The sequence below is a fragment of the Oryctolagus cuniculus genome, chromosome 20, assembly GCF_964237555.1.
Source record: "Oryctolagus cuniculus chromosome 20, mOryCun1.1, whole genome shotgun sequence".
In the NCBI taxonomy this organism is placed as follows: Eukaryota; Metazoa; Chordata; class Mammalia; order Lagomorpha; family Leporidae; genus Oryctolagus; species Oryctolagus cuniculus.
In genome coordinates, this window is record NC_091451.1 from 19,436,522 (window position 1) to 19,450,268 (window position 13,747).

Consider the following 13,747-nt stretch of genomic DNA (forward strand, 5'->3'; position numbering starts at 1 on the left):
ACATATCTTTATGGCTTTCTAGCAATGAGACAGTGGAGAAAATATAATTTCAACTCATTTTAAAAGCACATGTGTCAAACTAAGGAAGAACAACTTTAACATTAGTTAAAATTTTTGGTGCGACTGCCAATGGCCAGACCCTACATTAAATGCTCAAAAAAAAAAAAAAAATCATTACCTAATTGAATCTTTTTTTTTTATTTACCTAGAAACCTTTTATTTAAGGTATACAAACTTCCTGCATTTTGTATATACAAATTTAGGAAAATAGTGATTCTTCCCATCATAACTCCCTCCCACCCACACTCCCACCCTTCTTCCTCCTCCTTCTCCTCATTCTTATTTTTTTTTTGACTAAGATTAATTTTCAATTAACTTTATGCACATAAGATTAACCCTACACTAAAGTAGAGTTCAACAAACAGTATGAAAACAAAACGAACTATTCTTCAACAATGGAGATAAAGGCTGTTCAAAGTCATTGCATCTCAAAGTGTCAATTTCACTTCTATAGATTGCCTTTTAGGTATGCTATTGATTACCACAGATTAGGGAAAGCATAAGGTGTTTGTCTTTTTGGGACTGGCTTATTTCATTAAATGTAATGTTTTCCAGTTATATACATTTTTGTTGCAAATGACAGAATTTCATTTTTTAGTGCTGTGTAGTATTCCATGGTGTACATACAACCGTAATTCCCTTATCCAGTCTTCAGTTGACAGATATCTGGATTGATTCCATCTTAGCTATTGTGAATTGAGCTGTATAACTAATTTAATCTTTACCACAGTTTTCCATTCATAGAACTGGATAATAATACTTATAGAGGGGCTGGCGCTGTGGCATAGTGGGTAAAGCTGCCACCTGCAGTGCCAGCATCCTATATGGGCACCGGTTCAAGTCCTGGCTGCTCCACTTCCGATCCAGCTCTCTGCTATGGCTTGGGAAAGCAGTGGAAGATGATCCAAGTCCTTGGGCCCCTGCACCCATGTAGGAGACCCAGAAGAAGCTCCTGGCCCCTGGCTTTGGATCAGCACAGCTCTGGCCATTGTGGCCAATTGGGGAGTGAACCAGCAGAATGGAAGACCTCTGTGATCTCTGTCTGCCTCTCCTTCTCTCTCTGTGTAACTGACTTTCAAGTAAATAAATACATCTTTAAAAAAATAAATAAATCTTAAAAAAATACTTAGAGAATGTTAGGTAACTTGTCTCAAACCTCAAAGCTAATAGGAATCAGAACCAGGACTGGAATTCAGAACTGAATCAGCATCTGTGCTCTTAATATTTATTAATACCACTGTCTTAAAGAGCTTTGAAACATGTTTGCTCAGCTTTAGAGTGCTTTTCTCCAAGGCTAAACACTGGCAAGAACTTTATTGAGAAAATGCCTTTTTTTTTTTTTTAAGATTTATTTAGTTATCTGAAAGACAGAGTTACAGAGAGGCAGAGGCAGAGGCAGAGGCAGAGGCAGAGGCAGAGAGAGAGAGAGAGAGAGAGAGAGAGAGATGTCTTCCATCCACTGGTTCACTCCCCAAATGGCCACAATGGCTGGAGCTGTACCTATCCAAAGCCAGGAGCTTCATCTGGATCTCCCACGCGGGTGCGGGGGCCCAAGGACTTGGGCCATCTTCCATTGCTTTCCTAGGCCATAGCAGAGTGCTGGATCAGAAGTGGAGCAGCTGGGACTTGAACTGGTGCCCATATGGGATGCTGGCACTGCAGGCAGCAGCTTTACCTGCTATAAAACAGTGCTGGCCCTTACAAATGCTTTTTTCTATCTGAACTTTCAATAACTCAGAAATTACATACTCAATGCTGTATGCATTATGATCATTGTCACCTAAGGGAGTTGTCTTTCAGGTAATAATTTGTAATTTATACGAAGGATGAAATTATTCTTGATTTAGCATTGAGTGCTGGTTCGAGTCCCGACTATTCTGCTTCCCATTCACCTCCTTGCTAATTTACCTGCTAATGTACCTGGGAAAGCAGCAGCAGATGGCCCAAGTATTTGCAGGCCTTGCCACCCATGTGGGAGACCTGCATAGAGTTCCTGGTTCCTGGCTTTGGCCTGGCCTAGTCCATTGTGGCCATTTGGGGAATGAACCAGTGGATGGAAGAACTGTCTCTGTCCCTCTGTTTTTCAAATAAATAAATAAACCTTTAAAAAAGGTATTCCCTATTAAAAGAAAAATATTTCACCATGCAACAATTTCTAACACAGTTCTATCATAATTTATTATTTCCATTTTAAAATTAATTATATATTTTAATTCAGTTCTTTGATTTGTAGTAGTCTTTTTGCAAATAAATTATAAGCACTTTCTAAACACCAGTATCTTCCACATAGATGTGTCAGCAAATACATTTAAAAATTGTGGAAATATTTGCAATAATGAAATATATCAATTAAAGTTTAACAATCATTATCACCAGAGCACTTTCCTTTAATGATCTTAAATCTCAAGCCAATCATTTTACTCTGTGATTCGCAAATCACAAGGTCACACCAAGAGTGTGAACTACTTGAATAAAAAAATGAAAGTAGGCTAGTTTAGGTGTTGCCAAGAGCAGCCTTAGCAGCACGTATTTGTTGAAAATGTAATGGAGGGGCAGGGATTTAGCACAATGGTTAAGATACAGCTTGGGATGCAAGCATCCCATATCAGAGGGGCTGGGTTTGTGTCCTAGCTCTGCTATCAATTCCAGCTTCCTGTTAAGGCACACCCTGAGAGAGTAGTGATGGCTCAAGTAGTTGGGTCCCTATTACCTATGTGGGAGACCTAGAATGAGTTCTAGGTTTCTGGCTATGGCTTGGTCTAGCCCTAGCTGTTGTGGGCATTTGGGGAAGATCTTTCTCTGTCCATCTATTTCTGCCTCTTTGCCTTCCAAGTAAAAATAAATAAATTGAAAAATGTAATGGAAACTGCTTGGTTGAACCAACCTGGAAGGAGCTCAGCTGAGAATACTCATAATGTAATACAAGTTGTTGGGCTCACCGTGTCCTTGACAGCCATGAAGCAGTGACAGATCCAGCGCCGAGTGGTGCCATCACGACATATGTAAGAAAAGGCTCTATCAAAGTTCCTATCTGGGGCACAGAAAGAAACTTTCTCTATTGTCTGGTCAACTATGAGGTCCTAGAAAATGGGAAGCAGAAAGGACAAAAGGACTTATAAGAGGTTATTTAAGCTTCTCAATAAACATGACGTTCATTTGACAATACAGAATGTCTAATCCGATGCAACTAGGATATGGAATGGCTCAGTCTACGTGTACTAATTTGAGTACTCAGAATTTAACTTAGGAGACATCCCAAGAGGCATACTGCCTAGATGCCTCCTTCACCTCATCACAGCTTGTTGATTCCAGTTTTAGATCTCTTCCATGTTCAATTTGACAATGAATGTAAATAAGTATATCTAATTATTTTGGCTTATTTGCAAATATAAACAAATACACAGGATAGTCATATTCTAACTACCTTTTTACACAATTAGCACTATATATATATATTGCTCTGCACTTCACTTTTTTCAAATAACAACGTCTCATTTAGTAAATATTTTCATTTTAGATACTCTATTTCTCAGGTGTAGAATTTCCACATGGTTCTTTTTTATATTTTCTATTTCTCTGCTAAGGTTTCCTATCTCTTCATTCAATAAGAGCATATTTTCCTTTTCATTAGAAGAGTATTACTGTAATACTTGCTTTAAAGTCTTTGCTAATTTCAACATCTGGGTCATGGGTCAACTCATGGTTGGGTTTCTAATTATCCTGATGAGAATGAGTCTTTTGTTTCTTTGTAGGCTGAGTAATTTTGCATTGCATAGTAGACATTGTGAGTATAACTTGGAGAGTTTGGATTCTATTACATTCCTTAGAGCTGTTAGTTTTGGGTTTTAGCAAGTAACTAATTAGATCATACTCACATGAAAAGTTTTCTTTTGGACAGTAGCTCCAATCTGTTTTTATATCCTTAATTGGGCTATTTGGAGTCTGCTTTGTACTTGAATGGTTAAGGAGTCACAGGTTTGGGCAGAATTTATACACAGATTTTGGGGCTCCAAAGGTCTCCTTTTTATTTATTTTTTTATTTTTTGACAGGTAGAGTGGACAGTGAGAGAGAGAGACAGAAAGGTCTTCCTTTGCCGTTGGTTCACCCTCCAATGGCCACCGCAGCCGGCGCATCGCGCTGATCCGAAGGCAGGAGCCAGGTGCTTCTCCTGGTCTCCCATGGGGTGCAGGGCCCAAGCACTTGGGCCATCCTCCACTGCACTCCCGGGCCACAGCAGAGAGCTGGCCTGGAAGAGGGGCAACCGGGACAGAATCTGGCGCCCCGACCCGGACTAGAACCCGGTGTGCTGGCGCCACAGGTGGAGGAATAGCCTAGTGAGCCGCGACGCCGGCTTTCCTTTTTATTTTTTAGTAGCTGTTGTTGCTTTAAACCTTGTCTCCTGGTTTTTCAGGCTAGAAAGACTGAGTTTTTGCTACCCTTTAGGGCATAGATGAGAGCCTGTCCTTAGGCTAGAAGCTGTGAAAAGGGAAATCACCCAGTGCCATTTTCTTCTTCCAAGTGTCAATTTCTCTCCAGAGTTTGCCTGCTTTGGGTTATTCTCTAGTGCCTATATTCACTGGATTGTTCTGTTCAGTTAGTAGTTGTTTCTGGGAGATTCAGTCCAGTAGGAGTTTTTCAGCCATTGCTAGAGTGAAACATGCTGAAGATACTTTTTCTAAATAGTTTTTATTTTTTTTTAGTAATACAAATTTCATCTTCCATCCACAACTCAACCACATTTTCTACCCACAATTCAACTAACGTGTATCTATTTCTAAGAAACTATCCAAGAGTAACTATACTCTTGAGTAGAAGCACTATCAGAACCAAGAAGGTCATGGATGGGAAGGTGGGACAGCAATGTAATTTCACAAGCTTCTTGGTCAAAGGTTAAGGATCTCAAAAGGTAAATTTGTGCAGATTACTGCAATGGCCTTATCACAAACACTGACCCCATATTGTATTAGTTCCTTCTTACAGCAAATACTTACATAAAGGTGGGAGGATGGGACAAGGATGCAAGGCACTATTTCCTGTCACTCAATGTGGAACTAAATTAATGAATGTCAGTGCTGTAAGAAGCTACCAGGGGACAACATCCTTTCCAACAATTGTATAAAACCATTAAATATTTGAACATAGCCTCCAAGTACAACAAATACACACATACATTTTTAAGATTTATTTTATTAATTTGAAAGGCAGAGTTACAGAGAGAGAGAGAGAGGGAAGTGGTAGAGAGATTGAGAGATCTTCCATCTGCTGGTTTACTTCCCACATGGCTGCAATGGCCAGGGCTGGGCCAGGCTGAAGACAGCAGCCAGGAGCTTCATCCAGGTCTCCCATATGGGTGCAGGAATCCAAGGACTTGGGCCATCCTCTGCTGTTTTCCCAGATACATTAGCAGAGAACTCGATCAGAAGTGGAGCAGCTGGGACTCAACCGGTACCCATATGGGGGTGCCAGCACTTCATCCTATTACAGGTGGTTTAACCTGTTGCACCACAATGCTGGCCCCAACAAACTTTATATTAAACACTAAAGAAAACTATACAAGTTCTTAAAAATAAGCTAATTAAAATGAACACTATTTTCTACAGTAACTCACTAAAATTTAAGACTACTGTTTTTCTTGAACTTCAAAAAACAAAGCCTTTGGGGCCAGTGTTGTGGCATAGCAGGTAAAGCTGTAGCCTGTGATGCCAGCATTCCATTTGGGTGTTAGTTCCTTGTCCCAGCTGCTTCACTTCCGATCCAGCTCCCTGCTAATGGCCTGGGAAAAGCAGCAGAAGATAGCCCAAGTGTTTAGGCACTTGCTACCCACATGGGAGACCAGGAAGAAGCTCCTGGTTCCTGGCTTTGGCCTGGTCCAGCCCTGGCCATTGAGGCCAACTGGGGAGTGAACCAGCGGATGGAAGACCTTCTTCCTCCTCCAGGACTCTGACTTTCAAATAAATAAATAAATCTATCTTTAGTCCTTCAAGGGGAGGCCAAAGGACTAAAAATGTAGCTATATTAAACCACTTAAAATTTACCATGCAAGATGTCTATCAAAACTTCTTTAGCTGCCTACCAGGCTTTCTCCCCCTCCCCTGTTCAGTGACATTTGAATTTTCTTTTTAAAAAACTGTCTACTTGTTAAACTTTTTCTTGACTTTTGATCTATAATGAAGTTTTAATTAATGGTTAATGTACTTACATAATACCTTATGCTCTTTAGGAGCACAGTCTGTGTTTCTGTTCTTATTTAGCCATTTAGGAGCACTTTTTCTCAAATGCAAAATGCTACCTATGATTTAAGATATTGTTTGGATTCTAATTAAATGTTAACCAAATAGCCTTTTAACTTACACTGTGTTTTTAGTTAAACAGCCTGTTAATTAGTTCACGTACCACTTCTTAAAGACAACAAATTTCAGTTGTAGCCCATCATCTTTTATTAAAATTTATTTTAAATTGTAGAACAAGGCCCTTCATCTTTTACATTTGTGGGGAGTGAAATTTTCTTTTACTATGTAAGAACAGAAATGGAACTCAAATTTTAACTTGAAGTACTAATGCTTAGTACATTAAACATACTATGGCATACAGAATAGTATGTTGAGAGAATTCTATTTTTCATAAAGTACATGAGTAACTAAATTGCTTTCCTGAATGTTAAGTAGTTTCTCAGAAGATTGTACTTTGGACAAAGCTGAAAGATACAGAGTGGCTACAAAAAACTTAATAGTCTCATATTTGATATTTAGGGATTAAAAAATCTTATGAGCAGTCACATTTAAACTTCTAAAAATCTTACCTTAGTTTTTTCATCCACAACTCTGAGTCCATCTGCTGATACCCACAGGACTGCTTTAACTGCTTTCTTTCCAGTCTTTTAAGAGAAAAGGAGGAAGGGGAAGAGACACACATAAAGAATACTTTTAAAAAAAGTCATCCTATACAAAAAAATACTGACTTTTGCCTTCCAAAAGTCACAAGTACAGCATGGAGTCCAAATTCAGAAGGTGTGCCTAAAGCCAGATACTCAAAACAAACTGCAAAAACATTCAGAAAAAAAACCAAAGCCATTATTTTAGAACTATAACATAAAATGATAACATTAAGTAAAAGAGAAAGGACAGACGGAATTAAACCAAGATACTGCATTCCATAAAAGGCCAAGAATTCATAGCTAGATTCTGCACCCATTTAAAAAAAATCAACCAATAAAACCAAGAGTCAGAAAAATACTAAACACATAAGGAGTTACACCACAAGTAGCTTCTACAAATGTATCTGGAGTAGGAAGTAATGGAGAAGTCTAAATGGAAATGACGACCATTCTTCTACTGTCTGACCCCAGTGTATACAGCAGGATCTCTGAAATGTTCATGTTGGAAACAGAAGAAATCCACATTATTTCATTAAAAATCTTCAAAAAATTATTATTTCTCCTCTCAAGATTAACACAGAACTGGTTTAGTTTTTAATTTGAAACTAAATTCATGAAGACATTTTGAAAACATAAGAGGATTATAAAACTACTGAAAAAATAACTTCTTATAACATGAATTTTCTTTTTCCTGGCTGAGAAAAGATTCTTCTGGCACACAATAGACCTCTTTTGGCACACAAGCTGATGCAGATTTTCTCCTGTGTGGAATGTAGCACTAACCGAACAATGCCTTTTCTTAATTGCTCCAAAGATAAAAGCAAAATAAAACAAAAGCAGAATGAAAGTTGAGAATAGGAATCAGGCTTTTATAAAGAGTATACATCAAAAGAAATTTGGTGCAGGTTGGAGCAGCAGTTTCTAGACATGATTATAAAGAATAACAGAACTAGCTACCATTCTCCTCTGTGTGTGTCTAAGTCTGGTAATCCTTGATATGGGAAGGTGGCCTTGTTTAAATTAACTGTTGTGGTCCACTCCGGCTAGGCTCCTCATCTCTGCCACCACCACATGCTTGATAAAGTGCTCACCAGAGGAAATACTAGAAGAGCTCATAGTCCACTGAAAGGTTTTACTCAAATAGACAAAAGATAAACACAGTAGTAAGTGCTGGACTAGAGCTGAAAACAAGGTATAATGACTCCAAAAAGGGACATAGTCAAATCTGTTTATGCAATCAAGGACGGTTATACCAAGAAAAAGATATAACTGAATCTGAAATCATTCTTCTTGATGCTCTACATGTCGTCAGGGAGGAAAGGGAATGGCAGAGGTAGTAGAAAAGTCAGGAAGAAGAAACAGTGGAAGATACAGAGGCAAATGACACTACAAGTCTGAGGCTCTATAAATATTTCAGTATAGCTTCAAAGTAGGCTGGGTGAGCAAGGCACAATGAGAGAAAAGAGGAAGGAAAGGCCTGGACATGGAGGGCATTGTATATCTGCCAAGGAATTGGATCTTCATTCTGTGGGCAATTAGAAGTGAATGAAGGTGGGGTTGGCATTTGGTGTGGTGGTTAAGATGCCACTTGGGATGCCAGCATTCTATACTGGAATACCTGAGTTCATATCCCAGCTCTGCCCTGATTCTAGCTTTCTGCTAATGTGTACTCTGGGAGACAGCAGATGATGGCTCAAGTAGATGGGTACCTGCTACCTAGGTGAGAGAACTGGATAGAGTTCCTAGGTCCCTGCATCAGCCTGGCTCAGTCCCAGCTGTTGTGGGCATTTGGGGAGTGAATCAGCGGATGGGATATCTGTCTGACCCTTTGCCTTTCAAATAAATAAAAATAAGTAAATAGAAGCTACTGAAGGAATTTAAGCATAATTAAACAGATGAGCATTTTAAAACATTTATTCATTTTTCATCATCTGAAAGGCAGAGATGGACAGTCAGAAAAAGATCTTCCATCTGCTGGTTCATTTCCCAAATACCCACAGCAGCTCAGGCTGGTTGACAGAGGGTACTATCAAACAAGATAGAGAAAAGAAGATGAGATGCAAAAGCAAGTTTGACAGGATTAATGGATTTCAAGCCAAGTTTAAGGTGTGCATGAATATCCAACTGGAGATGTTCAACAGGCAATTGGATATATACGTTTGAAGCTTGTAGAGAATTCTAAGATGGAATTTTAGATTTGGGAGACACAAATGATTAGAGTAATAAGAGGGCCAAGGACACTGGAGAACACCAATTATAAGGCATTGGGAAAACATGAGTAATTCCTTGAACTATCAGAAAAGGAATATGTACAGAGACAGTAGAATTGAGATAGAGTAATGTCACTGAAACTAAGGGAGAAGAGTTTCAAAAAGGAGTGAGTGGTTTCCAATATCAAATGGTATGTGGTGATTAATGATCAAGTTAAGCAAAGATGTAAAAAGTGCCCACTGGGGGCCTGCTTTGTGGTGTGGTAGTTAACTACATTGCCTGCAATATTGGCATCCTATATGGATGCCACTTTGTGTCATAGCTGCTCCACTTCCAGTCCAGCCCCCTGTTAATGGCCTGGGTAAAGTATGGAAGATGGTACAAGTGTTTGGGCCCCTGCCGCCCATGTGGGAGACTCGGATAAAAGCTCCTGTCTCCTTCAGCCTGGCCCAGCACTGGTTGTTGCAGCCATCTAGGGAGTGAACCCTGTGTGTATGTGTGTATGTGTGTGTGTGTGTGTGTGTGTCCTTGTCTGTCTCTGTAACTCTGACATTCAAAATAAATAAATCTTTTTTTTTTTTAAAGTGTCCACGGGATTTACCAATGAGGACAGGGTTGAGTAATAGAAGTTGTGACGGTAAATTCAAGTGCTCACTTGTGTAGGTCCCTTTGTGTAGCTCTTTCTGTCTCTCCCTCTCTCTCTCCCTTTGTAACTTTGTCTTTCATATAAATAAAATACATCTTAAACAAAAAAAAAAAAAAAAAAAGAAAGTGAAAGGTAGCACTACTAAAATCCAGAAACAGGTATCACACTGGGGCTGTTCAAACCAAACTTTGACAATAGCTACTGCCCATATTTCATCAATACTTTATGTAACATTTAATATTTTTCTGGAAGTTATCCTCCATGAAGGTAGGGTTTTTTTCCTAACTATATTGTCCATTGCTGTGTACCCCTGGAGCTTGAACAATGCCTGGAACACAGTAGGAGCTCAAGGAGTATTTGCTGAAAGAAGAAACCTGCTAAATATCTGTGGTAAGGGATGGGAATGGTAACCAGTAACACAGAAGACTGCCATGTGGCACTAAAAATCGTGTGTTAAACAATTACATTTGCAGTTTTATCAGTTGCTCATGGTGTAAGTGTGGCCTATAGTGTTCAGCATCTGAGGCTACAGAGAAGACAACTTCAAGATTAGAAGACTGAAGGTGAGGAAAAATGATAGGTCATTTTAGAATGGGACTATTATCCAGTTAGTCTCCTTATTCAGGGAAATAAAACACAGTCTCTATCCAATTACATAGTTATGAAAACATCTGTGCTTTTTAATATACCTTTACAATAAATTTGATGGTATTATACTAATATATCAGTTAGGAATTATATTTATCAAATTTCATGGCCTCTCATCTCTCCAAACAGAGAAAGAAAACAGATAATATGAATTCTTTTGGTATCTGCTTATTCATTTGGGTATAATTTCTTATATATAAGTCTGCTTTGCTACCTTAAAGTTACTTTAATCAGGTAATGAGATACTAATGCGCCAAGATTCTTGTAGTTGAAATTAAGTACAGATTTCTCACAAATTCTACAATAGCAAACCTTCTGTAGTACTTGTAAACTTCAAAGTTTTTCATTCATTCTGATAATATAAACTAAGATTCCTGTGCACTTTTAAGAAAAGATGAAATTCAATAGAAGATCAAAAGTTTTTTGCTTCTGTTCTAAAACTTATCACTTAAACATCCTAGGAGATCAGGTCAAAGTTACCTAACCAAGGGACCAAAAAAGAAAATATAACTCAGAGGAAGTATGAAATGTATACATTACGGGGGCTGGCACTGTGGTGCAGTGGGTTAAAGCCCTGGCCTGAAGTGCCGGCATCCCATATGGGTGCTGGTTCTAGTCCCGGCTGTTCCACTTCCAATCCAGTTCTCTGCTATGGCCTGGGAAAGCAGTGGAAGAGTGCCCAAGTCCTTGGACCCCTGCACCCACTTGGGAGACCCGGAAGAAGCTCCTGGCTCCTGGCTTCGGGTCGGTGCAGTTCCAGCCATTGTGGCCATCTGGGGAGAGAACCAGCGGATGGAAGACCTCTCTTTCTGTCTCTACCTCTCTCAGTAACTCTATCTTTCAACTAAATAAAATAAATCTTTAAAAAAAAAAAGAAATGTAGATATTACATACATTTTAGTAGCCCAAATACCTCATAAAAAATAAACTCCATCCTTTAGGCACTAATAAAAACGTGGTACCAATAGTATAAATATGAAACATTAAGAATCCAATACTTCATATTTATTTCAGGGATACAGGTAGAATTAACACGACTACTGTCACTGTCATGAAAATGAGTTTTACGACAAAGACTAAGCTGCTTATTCTTCAAGGAAAGAAGATGGATCTGACATGGACAGAACTTTATTAACTCAGAAGCTGGTGCAATCTTGAGCAGGAAGAAAACCACAATAACCTCCAAGTGAAAACTGACAAATCAAAGTATCACTTTCAAGTAAACACACTACTCTCCAAATATTCAGCTTAGAATTTAAAAGTTGGGGCGCCGGATTCTGTCCCGGTTGCCCCTCTTCCAGGCCAGCCCTCTGCTGTGGCCAGGGAGTGCAGTGGAGGATGGCCCAGGTGCTTGGGCCCTGCACCCCATGGGAGACCAGGAAAAGCACCTGGCTCCTGGCTCCTGCCATCGGATCAGCGCGGTGCGCCGGCCGCAGCGCGCCGGCCGCGGCGGCCATTGGAGGGTGAACCAACGGCAAAGGAAGACCTTTCTCTCTGTCTCTCTCTCTCACTGTCCACTCTGCCTGTCAAAAAAAAAAAAAAAAAAAAGAAAAAAAAAAAGAATTTAAAAGTTAACATCTGCTTTAGACATCTTTTATTAAGGGTAGATACTAAACCAACAGAGCAAACAGGCTCTAATTTTAGAAAAAGTGATAGCAGGTAGTGGATCTATTACAAATTACTAAATCAGGACACTTCTACTGCAAGTAAGGGAAATGCACAGGAAATCTTAACATGAAAAAAAACCCCATGAAAGAACACAAAATGGTTGCAGAAACGACACATAAACAGTAACTTAGGCTCAGCATACTAAAAGATCAGTTTCTAGTAAATATAAAAGTAAAAGGCAATTGAAATAACCAATTACATCAAAGGACTGCCATCTATTTCCAGAGCATTTTTTAGTAGAAATCACTTTTTAAAAATAAACTGGAAAGGATAAAGATAACACATTGATGATATTCTTGGTAGACTGAAAGATCCTTATGTTTCTCTTTCATTTTACATAATGATATTATCCTGGAGAGAAATGAGTTTTTAATTGTTCAAATCAGGGATCGGAAAATGTGATAACAGGGCAAATAGAAAATATTTTAGGCTTTGTGGGCCATGTAATCTTTATTGCAACTACTCAATTCTGTCACTGCAGCATAAAAATAGCTAAATGGTCATGGCTTCATTCTAATAAAACTCAATTTACAAAAATAAATAATGGGCCATCACTTGCTAGCTTCTGATATAAATCATCATAATCTCTGGAAAGTGATCCTTAACTAAATATTTTTGGAAAGACAGTTTGTTAAACTGAACTATTAGACCTGTTTGGAATGGTGTCCCTGAATTCTTCCCTGCATCCTCTCCCTTTTTGACAAATGTATTTATATCCTACCTGTTAAAATTGTGACTCACATCTTGGGTGTTGTCCAACTCAAAAATTCTATGATTCCCAAAAGCATGCTATTAATCTACATAACCAGAAGTGATACTTAAAGGCAAGATAGCTCTGCTGCGCATGGGATAGGTAAGAGCAAAAAGATTAACAGATATCCTAATATAAGTCAAAGCAAAGTAATGCCACAAAATCACATGGAAGCATAATTTGGCAAAGCTATGGAATGTGAAGACACAACAGCAGCAAACAGACCAATTTGGGCAGAGGGACAGAGAAAGTTACTATTACTGGATAACAGTGATTTGCAATTCTGTTGTGCCAAGTTTTTTCTTTTTCTTTCTTTCTTTCTTTTTTTTTTTTTTTTTTTTTTTTTTTTGACAGGCAGAGTGGACAGTGAGAGAGAGAGAGAGAGACAGAGAGAAAGGTCTTCCTTTGCCGTTGGTTCACCCTCCAATGGCCGCCGCTGCAGCCGGCGCACCGCGCTGATCCGATGGCAGGAGCCAGGAGCCAGGTGCTTCTCCTGGTCTCCCATGGGGTGCAGGGCCCAAGCACCTGGGCCATCCTCCACTGCACTCCCTGGCCACAGCAGAGGGCTGGCCTGGAAGAGGGGCAACCGGGACAGAATCCGGCGCCCCGACCGGGACTAGAACCCGGTGTGCCGGCGCCGCTAGGCGGAGGATTAGCCTAGTGAGCCGCGGCGCCGGCCTATGTGCCAAGTTTTTTCAACTATAAACTAAAAAGGTTTTCAAGTGTGCCTAATGTGTAATGGATTGCTGGTCAGTCTCTTTGTCACACCTGTATAGAGACAACCCACTCATTACACATTAATAATGATATATTAACCAGGCAACCATGAGTATACCTTTTATAAATGCACAAGAGACTTTTTTTAATCACAGGAAACTTGGCTTCGTT

General features: G+C 39.4%; 1 protein-coding gene across 50 annotated transcripts in view; it reads right to left on the minus strand.

Moving 5' to 3' along the window:
* The window catches only part of NUMB (NUMB endocytic adaptor protein), a 176,411-nt gene that overhangs the window by 16,260 nt on the left and 146,404 nt on the right, over positions 1–13,747 (minus strand). For 49 of the 50 annotated variants that reach the window (XM_070065238.1, XM_070065207.1, XM_070065235.1 and 46 more), the window contains 2 exons: positions 6,861–6,935; positions 3,000–3,140 (listed from right to left, as the gene is read on the minus strand). In XM_070065238.1, the coding sequence (XP_069921339.1) occupies positions 3,000–3,140; positions 6,861–6,935 (216 nt within the window). The remainder of the gene's footprint in view (positions 1–2,999; positions 3,141–6,860; positions 6,936–13,747) is intronic. The other variant, XM_070065230.1, reaches the window with a different exon arrangement.